At 41.0% G+C, this 16,690-nt stretch overlaps 1 protein-coding gene across 3 annotated transcripts in view; it reads right to left on the reverse strand.

Moving 5' to 3' along the window:
- LOC109962647 (capping protein, Arp2/3 and myosin-I linker protein 3-like) overlaps nucleotides 1-16,690 on the reverse strand; it is a 73,954-nt gene that overhangs the window by 47,466 nt on the left and 9,798 nt on the right. For all 3 annotated transcript variants that reach the window (XM_020604540.1, XM_020604541.1, XM_020604539.1), the window contains exons 3-8: nucleotides 10,293-10,343; nucleotides 8,513-8,572; nucleotides 8,303-8,424; nucleotides 5,907-6,001; nucleotides 5,448-5,518; nucleotides 5,167-5,240 (exon numbers count right to left, since the gene is read on the reverse strand). In XM_020604540.1, coding sequence (XP_020460196.1) covers nucleotides 5,167-5,240; nucleotides 5,448-5,518; nucleotides 5,907-6,001; nucleotides 8,303-8,424; nucleotides 8,513-8,572; nucleotides 10,293-10,343 — 473 coding nt within the window. The remainder of the gene's footprint in view (nucleotides 1-5,166; nucleotides 5,241-5,447; nucleotides 5,519-5,906; nucleotides 6,002-8,302; nucleotides 8,425-8,512; nucleotides 8,573-10,292; nucleotides 10,344-16,690) is intronic.

A 16,690-nucleotide genomic window follows, 5' to 3' on the forward strand; every position in this document is an offset into this window, starting at 1 on the left:
GTAGTGTTCTACTGACAGTGACCTTTGAAACTGTGGTCCCAGCTCTCTTCATGTCATTGACCAGCTCCTCCCTATCGTTCTGGGCTGATTCCTCACCTTTCTTATCATCAGTGATACCCCACGAGGTGAGATCTTGCATGGCGCCCCAGTCCGAGGGAGACTGACAGTCGTCTTTAGCCTCTTCCATTTTCTAACAATTGCTCCAACAGTTGATCTATTTTCACCAAGCTGCTTGGCAATTGCCCCGTAGCCCTTTCCAGCCTTGTGGAGGTCCACAATTTTGTCTCTGGTGTCTTTTGACAGCTCTTTGGTCTTGCCCATGGTAGTAGTTGGCGTCTGACTGACTGTGTGGTGGACAGGTGTCTTTAAAAAGCTCAGACAGGTGCTACTAATTTAGATTAATGAGTGGAGTAGAGGTGGACTTCTTCAAGGCACAGTAACAGGTCTTTGAGAGCCAGAATTCTTGCTGTTTCTCAGGTGTTCAAATACTTATGTTCAGCAGTGCAAGACAAATAAAATCTTAAAAAATCATACAATGTGATTTCCTGAATTTTTTTTTTTTTATTCTGTCTCTCAGAGTGGGAATGCACCTACAATGTGAATGTCAGACCCCTCCATGATTTCTAAGTGGGAGAACTTGCAAAATCGCAGGGTGTTCAAATACTCTGTTCCTCACTGTAATTAGTGCACATCAGAGGTGGATTTTGTTTCATTTGGACAGAGCCACACTTGCTGTTTTCCCATTTCCATGTTTTATGCCAAGCCAGCCAGCTCCAGCTCCACATTTATCACAGACAAGCTGTATCCATGTAACCCTCATCTTGGTAGTGCTGCACTCGGCCTACTATAGCTAATCCAAAAATAGGTAAAATGGTGGACCTCACTAGACAGGTAGCACCCAGCCATCGGTATGAGGACCCTTCCACCTGTCACTCAAAGTGGCCATCAAGCAAACCCTAGAGTATTCAACATTTATTCCAGCTCACCGTATGCACAGCATAGTACTACTGATGATTTAAATATTCTTAGACCTTACCAGGAATAAGACAGAGTTTGTCCTGAGGTGGTACTGGTACTGGTACAGGCAACAAGAATTTTAGATTATTATGAAATAGCTTGTGGGTTAAGTACAAGGAAAGTTATGAAATACAATAAAAAGTTTTTATCCTCTGGGGAGCATGGATATGCTCAGTAAATTTCATGGCAATGTTAGATTTCATATTTCTTATGTATGTATAAGTGATATCTCTCTTTTCTCTTGCAGTTATAGACAAAAGACATGGTTGGATTTTGAAGCATATGATCGATGATATTGTAATGACTCAGTGCTAACTCCACACAGAACATGACTCAGGTCCTGTGACAGGCAAAGCAGATGGTAGCAGTGAGCTGTGCTGTTGGACAGCAGTGCTGCTGCTGCAGTAGCAGGAAAAAACTGGCAGAAAATCGGAGAAAAGTTGAAGTCAAGATGTCTGTGTGTGTATATAACATACACATTGGAGTGATTGTCAAGCCAAAAGGTGCCTCAAGAAGTTACTGGGCTGGCTAGGAATAACAATTTCTCACACACAAACAGAAATGTATGCAAGCACATAATGGTGTCATCCTGTGGTGGCCAAACAGAACCAGCACAGACAGTTTGTGTGTGAGAGGTGAGGATTCAATTAAGAAGCAGAACAACAGAGCTGAGGAAACACAAAGGAAGTGGATAACAAAAGAATGAGACAGGGCCAGAGAAAAAGGTGTCCACTTTCAGGCAGGAGGAATGAAGAGAAGACGGTGTTTGGACAGACAGCAGTCAGTAGAAAAACCACCGCCCTGTCACTTGTGGGCAGACAGGCTCAATCAGGGGAGATGGAGGAAATGGAAATGTGGAAGGACAAGCAGGGGAGAAAAAGTAATGCACACAAATAGCTGTTGGCATATGATCATGGAAAGAGCCATTCGTAGATCCTTTTAGTCATTTGCACACTTCCCCTGTTATCGCTTTTTTGTGATTCTTTCTATACCTTTGACAAAACTTCACTTCCTTTGTCAATTTTCATTTGACACATCCAGTCTCTCTTGAAAAGCAGGGGCAGAGTCATTAATGTAGGGTTGTGGACTCAAAGGAACAATATGTTTAAGGAAGATTTATAAAAGCAGCATAGGCAGGCAGCAGAAAAGCCCCCCTCTCTCTTTATTACACGCCATATAAAATACTGGAGGTAAAACAACAGTGATGCAGTGATTTTAGTTCTCAGTAAGAAAGACATCAATATATTCATGAGTTGCTGTTGCTGATTTACCAGCATAGCAAGTCTTCGCCCCTGTGATGAGATACACATTTTTAAGTGGGAGCGTATCCTCTCTAGTTAAGAAGAAAAGTAGAAAGAATTCCATATGCCTTGGGATTTTCTAAGGACAAAACTTCCCTGAAACAAAAGAGACATGTAAGCTTGGTTGAATTCTCCATTTTCATGTCTACTCTCAAATCTTTTTATGATCAGCAGCACTCAAGTGATGCATACACTCTTCTTTGGCATGTCTTGGAAAGGAAACAAGGCACTTAAAAAAAAAAAAAGATACCAGTGGGAAGGAAAACATACTGTATATGGCATCTTGCAGCTATTTACAAGTCCTGGATTCCGCCCCTGACAAGCCTATCATTCCCTTCCCTGTGATCTTCCCAAACCTCTAGGATAAGTGAATAGGACAAAAAGAAAGCCAGAGCGAGAATAAAAGACTTATACACTTAATGTTTTACCCAGAGAGGGTCTTGTTAGACAAGTAGCCAAGGTGAAGTCAGATAAAACAAGTACTGATAAGATGAAGAAAAGCACTGATCCATGTGGGAAACACTTTTACAAAGCAGCACAGTACAATGTAGAAAGAGAAAGTCAAAAGTACAGTGCAGCCACAAAGTATCAGCCTATTGATACACTGTCATTGTTTTAGGTTTGTAATCCACAGCTACAGATTTGAAATGAAACAAGAATTCCAGCTTCAGTTTCAAACCCAACAATTTCAGTCCTTGTTTACTGCCAAGACCTGAGGTTACTAGAGGGAATGGCAGATGAGTCTTTAATAATACAGGTCCCAGGGTTCTATTCAAAATGACATGCGCTGACTAATGTGGGCAGCACTCAGTCCTTAATCTGATACCTTGTCACATAATAAAAACAGGCAATAATTTTGTGCAACATGGCGATAGTGAATTCATGGGTTAGGTGTTAGGGGTCAGACTGATCAGTGGTTTCCTATCAGCCTGCATCTACCAGTAAGCCAGATATCAAGTGTTAGAATTAAGCGACTACTAATGGTCATCATAATTATGACAGGTGTAAAAGTTACCATTGGTGACCTTATGAGGCCGACTCCTTTTTTCTTGTTCTATCTCCAGTTTTGTCTTAACTTTTTATCCCAGCTGCAGGCCATGTTAAATTCCAGTTAAAGGTCTCAGTCCATATTGTTTCATATGATCTTTAAGTTCTCAAAGGTGTGAACAAACAGTATTGAGCAGCTGATCACAGTGTTGTGTGGCTTGTAAGGGCTGTTATTTTTAAGTATTTATTTTGACACAAAAAAATTCCCTAAACCTGATGAAATACTTTTCATGCCTAAACCTGGAGCTCTCAGCTTTTATTTCTGTAAGCATTATGATAATGATCTAGCAATGAACCAGTCCCAGCTGACATTGGAGAAGAGGTGGGGTACACCCTGGAGAGGTTGCCAGTCTATCACAGGGTGGAAAGACATCTATTCACATGAGAATTGCAACTCTTATCTTCTGCAATTATAAATCCATCCATCCATTCATTCATTAACTATACTACTTATCCTGAAGATAGTCATGGGGGGCTGGAGCCAATCCCAGCTGACACTGGGCGAGAGGCGGGGTACACCCTGAACAGGTTGCCAGTCTATCACAGGGCTGACATTCCATTCAATTCAAATTTTATTTATAGCGCCAAATCACAACAAAAGTCATCTCAGGACACTTTACACAGTAAGGTCTAGACCTTACTATTATCACTATTATTACAGAGGGAAAACCCAACAAATCCCCCTTGAGCAGCACTTGGCAACAGTGGGGAGGAAAAACTCCCTTTAACGGAAGAAACCTCCGACAGACCCCGGCTCTTGGTGGGCGGCCTTCTGTCTTGACCGGTTGGGGTGAGTGGATAGAGGAGAGACAAAAGAAGAAAAGTAACAAGACACCAGCAAGCACAGAGACAGACAACCACACCCATCTTCTACAGGCAATTTAGAGTCACCAATCAACCTAAGCTGAATGTCTTTGGACTGTGAGAGGAAGCCAGAGTACCTGGAGAGAACCTACGCAGGCACAGGGAGGACATGCAAACTCCATGCAGAAAGGTTGGCCGGGGGTTGAACAAGTGACCTTCTTGCTGTGAGGCAGCAGCGCTAACCACTGCTCCACCATGCTACAATTATAAATAAAATCACAAAAATGACTTTTGTGCATTGCAAGTAATGTTATGGTTTCTACTGTGTAGACAGACTGGAGAAGTCAAAATTGTGTGAACAGCGTGGGCCTTTTCTATATGTAGTTGGCCAATTTTAAGACAGTGCAGCAGGGCAATCACGCTAAACAAACAGACAATACAGCCACATAGTGGACTGTTTTTACCTTTATTATAAACAAAATTCCAGTGGGGAACTGCCTTTCAGTGCATTGTTCTTATTGTCACTGACCATGTCAGTCTCAAACCCTAATGCAGATGAGTCGGGGTTTCAAGGAAGAATTGACAATGGCTGCAGTACAGTTCTGATAGGCAATCACAAAGAGGGATACTAAATGTCTGTTGATGTCTCTGGGTTACAGTCAATAAAACACTGACAGCAACAGACAACAAATATCAAATCAGTTCAAATACAAGATGTGTCTAATTACTTTCTGTACCCTAAATACCCCCGATGCTGATGTAAACAACGTCAAAATAATGCTCTTTAAACTCATTTTCATTGCTTCATTTCAAATCCAACGTGCTGGAGTACAAAGGCAACACACACACACACACACACACACACACACACACACACACAGACAGCACTGTATACCGCTGCAGTCTAAATCTGGCAAAAGTTAATCATGTCTTTCCAATCAAAGCAAGCTGGTGTGCTGAGTCTCGCTGTGATTAAGATGTCAGTAAACTATGTCACCTGCTGTCAAGATGGCTGAAATCCAGCAAGTTGAACTCCCTGTTGTCCTGCGAGTGGTAGATAGTGTCAACATCCTGGAACACGGACAGGGCAAGAAAGAAAGAGAGGAAAGGTGAGAGAAAAAGAACCAATCAATAACAGAAAGAGTTAGAGGGATATGGGATAGCAACATTAAAAAAAAATCCTAGTTCTTCTCAACTATACAAAAGATAGGAGTAGTTTAAGACCTAATAAAAACAACAAACACAAGGACTTTTGTACAGCCTGTGTAGTCTCCTCACCCACTGTACTTCTTCTTTGCAGCCTATTCCGTTGTAGTCACAAAGTGCAGCATAGGTCTCAGAAAAACCTCCTGAAAAATGGAGAAATGAAGACAACATAAATCCAAACAAGACCAGAGCAGAAATGGCAAAGACAGAACAGCACAAGTTAGGGAATATATGAAGGAACAAAGAAAGGGTGGAAGCCAAAGATGAAAGACAAAGTCAAGAAGGCAAGACACAGTCTGCAGAGAGAGATTAGCTGTAAATATTGAGGTGGGATAAAAAGTATTACACCATGAAAGAGCTCTTCTTGTAGATTAATAGGATTACTAGCAGAAAGGGAGTGTATCCAGCAACTTCAGTCTTCTGACCCACTTAAGGATAAGTGTCCAAAATGATTCAGTCTGAGTCAGTGAGTAGATGGACTCTAATGTATGTTTATGTCTGTGTGCAACATACACAAGGTAGCAGACTCACCACATGTTTTCTGGGGCTCTAATGGTGATTCAGAGCTTGGTGAAAACTTGTGGCTTCCATCGATGAGGTCTCCCTCTGCTCGGCAAATAGGAGGACTGAAAGAAAAGAGACAAGTGGATCACACAAAACAACAGTTGATAGCCATGCTAGCAGCTCCACAGTATGCTTTGCTTTGCTTTGAGGTAAATGCTAGCATCAGCATGCTAACATGCTCACACACTCTACTGATGTTCAGCATATACTGTATATACACAGCTGAAGGCAATTAGAATGGCAGGTAAACTGCTCTGCATGTATCTGAACATAATACCAAATACTGGACAAGTTAAAAATTTGACCTGATAGTGGTGCAAGATTAAAAGCTAGGGGATCATCTAAGTGATCAATTTCATGGCACAGGGGGCTCAGGAGAGTCTAGTGACTGCTTTGGCCCACTTTTTAACATATAGTTGCAGCAGTGGCTGTGAATCACACGGTTTAAGGGTGATAAAGGCAGCTTGAAACTACAGAAGCCAAACAAATACTGCATGATGAACAGAACCTCAAGCTGGACTTACCCAGAGTGGCTCAAGTGACACAACATGGTGTCAGTGTGTGACTCGTAAAGACATACTAGCTAATGATGGTGTGCAACTCGCCAAAGTCATTAGGACACACTATCTGGAAAATATGTCTTCAATTGTTGCAAAGACATTTCAATCAAAACCAAAAATGTCAGTCTTGGGCTGGTGCTAGAAGAACAGTCAGAGGATCCCCATAGTCATGCTACATTTAAAAATAAACATGCCATGTGGGGACCCTGATGGCAATCTAATAGTATCTGAAATGTTATCTTCTGGATCACAGTGGCAGACCTGATTCTTTCAGCTAGGCTGCTACTGCAGTATTAACTTTTTATACTTTTAGTAGTGGCACTATCCTTAATTTTTGAGAGTTGGTGTGGCCTCTGGTCCCAATTAAAGGTTGGTGGAGAAAGCGGATGGTAAATATTATGCTTTTCCTTCACTAGGCTGGTAGCCCCCTCAAGCAGGGCAGTGAACTCCCAGCTGCTTAAGTGGAGTACTTCAATGCCCAGAAACAATACATGGCTGCTCCCAGGTGTGAAAAATTAAATCAGTGCAACCCTCCCACTCCCTGCTAGCACTACACTATCTTATTTACATTGACAAGATGCTAATTTGAAGTAGATTTGTCTTCCACTGATTATAGCCGCTGCAGTCAAAATTTAATTGGAAAGTGAATGTGTGCAATGTCAAAACTGCTTATGACATTACTTTGGTAGTACATAACAGATAAACTGCAAAACTGGGTCTCTGGGATGCTGTTTGAAGCTAGCACTTCAATTATACTAAAGAACCATGTTCCTAATTTACTACTACATAATGCTCTGCTGTACCTGCTTTGGCTTTTTGGTAGGATTATACCACTATACTGTTGCATTCAACACACACTATCCTTAATCCCATTTGTCAACAAATCACACACACACACACACACACACACACACACACACACACAACACCTAACTACATCCATGACCTTAATCCCCACCTTATCTCTACAGTTATCATCAGCCCCTGGAGCACGTGTGTACACGCACCTTATCTGCATTATGTTCTTCAATGCACTGACACCAATCGGTTACAAGGCTGTACAATCAAACCCACAACAACTTTCCTCTCTCCACTGTCTCTTCAGATATTCTGACTGGAAGCAATCATCCACTGTGGCTCTAATGGAAAATAACTATTCTGAAAGATGATGGAGTGCAGAGATAGCCTTGTGCAGGTCAATAGCAGAGCACAGTCATTCCAGCTGCTTTTAGAAATTGTAGAAGAGAATCAAGAGAGATGGCATACACTCTGCCTTGCTTGTTTGCTCACTCCTACATCCACATGGCCATGAGACAAACATTTCCAGGACTTGAACCAAACCTGATCCTGTGCCTTATTCTGCAGAGGAGATACTGTATATAGCCCACTTTAAGATTTTCATCTGTATAAGCATGGCTGTTTGACTGTAGGCCTGAATCTACAGCTCCGTCAGTGACTGCATGTTCTGCTATTCGCTGCTTTCACTCCATAAACAGCTTGAGAATATTTATATAAGAGCCAACACAATGCCTTCAGGTAACAGCCTACGCAGAGTCAGCTGGCTGATTTAATCCAAGTGATTGCTGGGTGTTAAAATCTACTGTGACAGAGAAATGGGTTGGGTGGAAACTACAGCAATACAAGAATGCATTTGGCTGCTGAAGATGAATGCTGCCAATGTGACAACACACTGTTGAGTGCTGTTAACATCAGCCAACTTGTCTTTGCTCCTCAGCACACACAGCAAAAAACAAGAAAAAACAACTTTCTTTGCTCAAGATGAGGATGCTCGGCACTGCTTACGCATAAATGGAGTTGTTGAAGACTCGGGAGAGGGCGTAGTTGATGTGGCTGACCATGTGCTCCAGCTGGTCCTGGGTCTGCAGTCTCAGCGGGTAAGTAGTCTTGTCTGTATCGATGACAACCTACAGCATATGAACACGGATTTTTCTATAGTAATACTTTCCACACTGCTGTGAAGGACCAAATTGCAGAAAAAAATAATGCCCCCACCTGGTGTTCTCGGTAGGTGTTCATTGCTCTGATTTCCAAAAAGTTGAACGTTACTTCCACCTGAAAAAAGCAGAAAACCATCATGGTTGTCCATACAGCAACATGTTGTCCAATTCCTGTCTTTCATCATCTTTAACAAATAATTACATCTTCTTACAACCAAAGTTCTGTTTTCTTAGTGTTGGTCACCACTTCGTTTAGTCACAAAAATACTGTACTCATAAAAGTAACTGCTGAGATCTGGGAATGCAGTAACATCACTTAAAAGGAGCCAACCAGGGCAAGAAAGAAAGTTGATGATCATGAACGCAATCATGCATGTTTTAACCACACCCCAATGTTAGCCAAACAAATGTTAACTGATGATTAAATTACTGTTTGTTGTAAATATACTGTAAATCACAGGTTACAGACAAATTTTGTGGTTTAACTTTGGCCTACTATACCTTTTGTAGTTGAGCCCAGAACCGTGTAGTGAGAGATTAATATTTTGTGTCTGTCCTGTTCCAACTTTTGGCTTCAAAGTTTTGCTAAGGACAGTGTAGGCAGCAACACAAGAGAATTCTATTCAATTACTGACTAATGAGAAATTAGAAAAATATTTGAATATATCTATCACAACTTTGTACTTGAGTCAACAAAAACCTTGTATAGCCAAGCCAATGCCACGCTGCCTCTGTTGACTGACAGACCTACTTAATTCTGTCCAACATGCCAAAAATTACAATTGGGTTCGGAACAGAGAAAAATGTCCACAGTTTCAAACATACTATCTGCCACTAGTGCCATGACCAATAAATGAAAGTGTTGCATAACAGTACACAAACCACATAAATCAAATTTGGATCTACTGTACATGCACTGCTCTAAACAAAGAAAATAAAGCACTGTTGACTTGTTTATGAACCATTTGATAATTTGACTGCTCATGTTTCTTACTCTGTAAGAAGTCATTATGTTGCCACCATCCCAGATCTGTTTATCATCACCAATTAAAAATAAATAAATAAATAAATAAAATAATAGAATTTGCACTTTGCAGTACTATGCCTCTGCCAACCAGTCAAATTTATGGGAACAGGGCAGACATGAGGTCACTGACCTTTTACCACCAAAATCTAATCAGTTTATCTTTGAGTCCAAGTGGACCTTTGTGCCAAATTTGAAGAATTCCTCTCGAGGCGTTCCTGACATATTGCATCCACAAGAATCTGCCAGATGGACAGACAGATGTACTGATGTACGAACAGATGGACAACCTAAAACTATAACGCCTCCGTACACAGATAGTGGCGGCGCAGAAGCCAAATTTAAAATAAACCAGAATTTCTTGCCGAAAGTTAGATGAGATTGGGTCTAGTTAGCATAAACACTGAAAACAGCAGCCTGATCATGCCTGGCTCTTCCCAAAGGTAATTAAATCCTCCTACCAGCACCTCTAAAGCATATTAACACATTAAAGCATGGTTATTCAGTCTGCACAAAACCAAAGTGTAAAACCACAATATGCTAAACAACCAGTTTCTGGTTGGTATCAATCTTCTCGTCTAATTCAAAATTTCCAAACTTTTGCTTTAAAACACAAGCTGTCTGCCATCTGCCACCTCATCATCATTATCATCACTCCTGTCACTCTAAAACAGCACAGTCATCATCATTATATCTCCTCTTCTGCTCTAAAAGTCTGCCACTTTTTTGTCACATCTCTTGCGAATTACCATGAGATCAAAGCTGGCAAGTGAAAACCATAAAATCGCAATGAGTGCGGGGGAACATTTACCTTGGTGGGCACTTTGACAGAAAAGAGATACAGTCTCCATGTTGTCAGGACCTGAGGGGAGAACACATTCATTTTTTTGTCACAGAGCAGGAAATGCAAATCACAGCAAAAAAAAAAAAAAAAAAAAAAAAAAAAAAAAAAAATCACACATACACCTCATAAAAAGAGAAAATCATCTCTGCAGTTCATCTGAATGGATCATAAGTCATGGTAACTCATAAAAATAGAAAATCATCTCTGCAGTTCATCTGAATGGATCATAAGTCATGGTAAGCACTCTAGACATTAGCAAGCTAATGATGATAGCGCGTGTGAGCTTGTGTGTGAAAGAAATATTGCAGTGAGACTACAGGTCATATGACAGTCCGATTTATCGCACTAAGTTGTGTTAATGGAACTAAGTAGCACTTATTCATTGGATGCCTCCTGCGAGGGGAAAGAAGCCAGTGGCAAGGTAAGGGGGGAAGAAGGACAAGACAGGATGAAGACGATGGGAAGAGTAAGCAAAGAGAAGTGTGCTTCTGCCAGAAGAAAGGCATTAGCATTTAAAAGTGTCTGGGGTAAAGTAAGAGAAGGAAAATGTGAATATATTCACATCTGCCTATGTAATTAATCTCATTCATAATTCAATAATCCACAATTAGCATAGCCCATGTATACACCATGCATTCATATCCCCCCCGTTTCATCCCTAGCACTTTCTTTAATTCATGTCCACACTTCCTCTTTGCTCTTTTTTCAGCTGGCTTTCAAATTCCAGTCTTGCCTTGTCCACAAGTCCCTCCCTTGCTTCCTGTCATTCTTCTGATTCCACCCTTCATCTCCATGGAAATCTGTTAATTTTGCCCGTCCTTGCCCTTAATCCCTAATCCATCCCATCTCTCTGTGTGCCACAGTGCACTGTCTGGTTTGCCCCCGCCTTGCCACCTCACTCCTTCCCCTCCTGTCCCCTGCCCAAACTCTCCTGTCTCCTTTTATGTGTCAGGTTTTCTTTTCTTTTTCTGCTCTGTCGCTTTCAATTCCTCAAGGCCTCTCTGTGCTGAATGGCTAATGCCGCCCTGCTAAGTGGCAGCAAGAGAGAGAAAGAAAATAAAACATACAAAGAGAACGAGATAGAGATAGAAGAGGTGATAGAAGGACAAAGACGTCAGATTTCCCTCCTGATAATAAAGGCTTCAGATTCCTGTGTCTGTATACTGCAGACATTCATAGCAGACACCCAGAATGAAAAGCCAGAGGGGTGGGAGAGGAATAAAAACAGGAGACAAAAAGGAGGATATGGAATGATACCCCCACCAAGGAAAAAATAAATCTCTGCACTAAGCTGGTGGAGGAGCCTTGGCAAAAGATTCTTACTCCAATCACACAGTCTTGACAAGTTTGAAAACTCGGTTATATAAATTCAGGAAGGAGCAGGGGAAGCGTGATGGGACTTTGAGGCACACAGACAAAAGAAAGAGAGGTGAGATGTATACAGTGAGAAAATTAAAGCAAGGAGTGTATTTTCCCTTCAAGTGACTTGTAACCAGATGGAAGGTCTCATTCATGTACAGTAAACAGACACATCAATAATGCAAAATCTCTGACAGGTCCAGATTTGATCCTCCGATGCTGAACAAGGCCTCTTTTGTAGGGTTTTTCCTCTCTTGACATATCATTTACAGTCCACTGAGCTATCATTAGAGACAATCAATAGGCTAGACAGTTATTTTATACCTACTTGAATGGGGTATGTGCAGCAGTGAATGGAAAGGTCTGAGGGATATTTATTCAATAAGGTTCTGAGCCACTGCAACAACGTCCCCCTTAAAACTTAAAATGAAGTCAAAGGACAGAATAAAAAGCTGTTGGAAGGCCTCTCATTTTTAGATTTTCTAAGCTCTTTCACCATTTATTTATCATGAATAAGCCAAAGTAATAATTTAATTCTAGGCAGTTAACTCATAAACTGGTATCTGACACACTGCCAAGGGAGTGAAATGCCACCCTACTATATATTGTTTCTGCTATTTAAAAGGTTAAACTTGGAGAAAGTCTTTTGCTGTTCACCAAGAACTGCCTGGCCAAGACATTTTTAGTTAGCAGTCAAGTACTGATTGATAGCTAATGCTAGCAACCAGTAAACAACAGACTTAGTGCTCAGTTATTCTTTAAATCAAGATCTCTGACTAGAGCCGAGCAGCAGCTTGTCCTGTCAGCTGGGGAATTTACAGTACATTGCTAGCGAGCATTGTATTAGTTCAGCAGCTGAAGGGGACACAGAGCTGTCAACAGAATCAGTTTAGATGATCTGCGGCATCTTCTTTAATTGTCAGATGTGACATACCAGACGTTTACCATAAAATGCCAATGATGCAAATAATTAAAATTTCTTTTATGTTACTGTTGAATGTCAATTACATTGAGCTGGTTTGGTTTTCTAGACAGACACAAACTTGATCCAAACCAGAGCATATGAGCGGAGTGGACTGGTGAGAATTTCCGCTCCTCGCTAACGGAGATGTTCGTCTGCTCCCCCGCTCAAAGCTGCATTGGGCCGCTCTGCTCATTATTGCTCAGTGCTCAACTCAGATTGCATCCTGCTCCACTCAAATGGCACCTACTCACTTCAAAAGACGGGACATAATCTACATGCATGTCACTTTTAGCGTAAATCGTAGCTTTACATCCCAAAGAACTAAAGAACTTCTACTTTTTCCAAATAAAAATTATTTATTTCAAATTACAGTTAGGCCTTTGTCACTAGGAATAAAACATAAAAAGTCATATCAAAATTCATCAAATCAGTGGGCCTAATTAAATAAAAACATACAGTACTTTAGGAACTATATTATTGAGCTCGCAATGGCTTTTTGACTGAAAAGTGTTGATGACTGTGCAAGACACAGATGCATTCTGGTTCGGGCTTTGGCATGCTTCAGGCTTGTGGTGTGAGTGAAATCGGAGTGGGACATAGGATGACATTCCCTCTTTTTTAAAGAAGCTACTCTGTCCAAAATCAGCTCACTCATGCTCAGCTCTGAGCTCTGAGCTGAAGCTGCGTTCTAATCAAAAGAGACTACTGTACCTTCTTGCCCTAATTTTCCATTTAATTTCTTTAAAAAAAAATCTCATTCTTTAGTGTCACTGAAAACAAAATGAGTTAGTGTTATAATAATAAGTTATTTACAATATAGTCTAATATCAGTTCTCATTAAAGTCTGTTGCCCTCACAGAGTTTTCACAGTATTGTTTATGGTCTCTCTTGGATAGAGTTACAAAGTACCTCTGGGACCATTTGTCCCCCTCCAGGACAACTGGCTCGTACACTGCAGATAAATGAGCTGTCTGACACAGGCCAAACAACTATGGTTTTTCTTCTAAAGCATCAAACCATACACATAAACTATCCAATTATTATTATTAATGGGCAAGCCCCAGAACCAGAATGTTCCCCCCTAATCAGGGAAACTGGGAATGTATCCAAGGATCAATTGAAAATCCTATAATCTGTGCAAATATTCTGCAAATGAAACCTTCCCAGATGAAATGGGTGACCTTTCTGACCTGTTCCAGCCAAGAAGATGGCAGGTAACCATCTCAAATTTCAAGGAAGTGGTGAAAGAGAAGGACTGGTGGGTGAATATAATGGGATGGGGGAGACAGAGGTGCCCTTGCTGTGATGTCACAGTGTCAGAAGCGCTAGTTCAAAAGAGCCAGCCAGGCAGCCAGCCCCTGAAGCAGACTGCGAGGGCAGGGTGAGAGTATGTGCCATACAGACAGAGCACATGTACAGTACATAAACGAAAACAACAAATGTGTCTTTTTCTGGATGTATGTTAGTGAGTGTGCACAGCCGAGAGGGCAGAGGGTGGGGGCTTATACTAATCATAAGCCGTCAGGCTCTGGGCCTTGCACTTCAAACGAGATGGTGCAAATCAAAGTGTGTCTCTAGGTCTGACGTGTGTGTGTGTGTGTGTGTGTGTGTGTGTGTGTTGCAGCATTGCCTTCAAGGGAACAAGCTGAGGATCAGTGCCAGATTTGGCCGCCCTCAGTATTTCTGGCTCAGGCACAAGGGCATTTTAAACGCACACAAATTTCATCATATAACACAAAACCAGAAACATTCTCATACAGACATTTGCATCAGTTTGGGATGTTTGTACACTACAGCACACACACTCTGTTTTGACCCTCATGTGCATACAATGATACACAATAGCTTGCTAAGCTTCCTCTGGACTACACTCGCCTGTCTCTCCCTCTCTCTTTCTGCCTGTCACATACACAGCCAGTCACCATCACTCAAGTAAACTGAGTGTCCTAAAAACACAACCCTGCAATCAGTCAGTCGGTCAGCTATAATGTGCATGTGTGTGTGTGTGTGTGTGTGTGTGTGTGTGTGTGGAAGAGACTGGGGGTCTGAAAGCACAGATGCCCCAGGTCCTGAAGCAAACCTCAGAGTGGTTTAAAAAGAGAGAGGCAGATGCAAAGCTCAGAAACACATTGTCTCATAAAAACCAACCAGTCCAATGCTCCTACATCAAAGCAAAAGCAAGCAAGCGCTCCGAAACTCAAAGAGCTCTTAAAAAAAGAGAAAAAAACAGGCCTAGACTGCTGGGGGCTCCCCCATGATGTTCTGAGCTCCTCTCCTCCCCTCTCTCCATGCATCTATATGCCACCATTAGTCACTAACTGTGTGTCCTCTGTCTCTCCATGTACCTTTCTGCAGGCAGCCCTGGCTCTGGAGTCTGAGCTTTTCCTCCCAACTATCGCCAAGTGCTTGCTCAAGAGGGGTCTGTTGGGTTTTTCCCTTGATATATTATTATCATTATTATAATTAATAATAATAATAATAATCATAATCATAAAATAGTAATAATAATGATAGTACGGTCTAGACCTTACTTTGTAAAGTGTCCTGAAATGACTTTTGTTATGATTTGGTGCTATACAAATAGAATTTGAATTGATCTGAAAAAGGAAGAGATAACGGGAAGTGGTTGTGGGGTGGTACTATAGATGGGGGAAATGCAGTGCCTATAAAAACTATTCACCCCCTTGATTTATAAAATCAATAAAAAGGAAAAACATCCAATCCTGGTCAATATAATTTTGCTTTTTTGACAAAAAACCTCTAATGTCAAAGTGAAAACAGGTTTCTACAAAGTAATGTTAATTAAACAAGAATATTCAATGTTAAATAAGTGATAACATAAGTATTCATCCCCCTCAAGTCAGTATTTAGTAGATTCACCTTTGGCTACGGTCACAGTACTGAGTCTGTGTGGATAGGTCTCAAACAGACTTGCACATCTGGACTTACTCCATTCCTCTTTGCAAAACTGCTCAAGCTCTGGTCATTGTCTTGCTGGAAAATAAATCTTCTCCCAAGTCGTAGTTGTCTTGCAGACTGAATAAGATTGTCCTCCAGGATTTTCCTATATTTTGCCACATTCATTTTACCCTCTACTATTACAAGCTTTCCAGGGCCGGCTGCCGAGAAGCATCGGCAGCATGATGCTGCCACCATGCTTCACAGTGAGGATGGTGTGTTTGGTGTCCGCCAAACACAGCTTCTTGTCTGATGGCCAAAAAGCACCATGCTGGTCTCATCAGACCAAAGAACTTTCTTCCACTTGACCATGGAGTCTCTCACATGAGTTTTCTTCAACAGTGACTTTCTCTTTGCCGCTCTCCCATAAAGCTTTGACTGGTGAAGAACCTGGGCAACAGTTGTTGTATGGAGAGTCTCTCCCATCTCAGCTGCCGAAGCTTTTGATTTGATTTGATTTGATTTATTCTTTCAAACATGTAACAACAGTCAATTTGTCAACACACATAATTTCACACATATCCACAAATACATTATCAATTTGCTTATACCTAGTACATGCTTGAACGGAGTAGGAAGAAGTTAGACTTATCTAGTCCTACCCCCTAACATCATCTTATCATCATTGGTTTGCAAGCAGTACTCCTACGTAGATAATTTTGTTCTACACCACGCTAGTGATATACTGAAAAAATTATTACAGATTGTTAACATTCTTACATAATTACATACTTTGATAATTATCTTCTACATCACACAAGTAGAGTTATACACCACACCCACAATGTTACACCTGATTAATCATTAAGCCTGTTCTTGCCCATATCTTGATTGACACATACCTTTATATTTGTGTTTAAACTCATCAATTCTATTACTATTTTTTATGTCTACACTTAAATTATTCATAGTTTTACCCCACTTATGAAAATACAAAATCTTTTTTTTTGGTTGTACGTATAGCATGAATTTTTAAATTTAACTGACCCCTTAAATTGTATCCCCCTTCCCTTTCATTAAATAGTTTTTGAATTCCACCAGGTAATAAATTGTTCCTGGCTTTATACATAAACACAGCAGTCTT

The sequence above is a fragment of the Monopterus albus genome, unplaced genomic scaffold (assembly GCF_001952655.1).
Source record: "Monopterus albus unplaced genomic scaffold, M_albus_1.0 scaffold66.1, whole genome shotgun sequence".
NCBI classification, from domain to species: domain Eukaryota; kingdom Metazoa; phylum Chordata; class Actinopteri; order Synbranchiformes; family Synbranchidae; genus Monopterus; species Monopterus albus.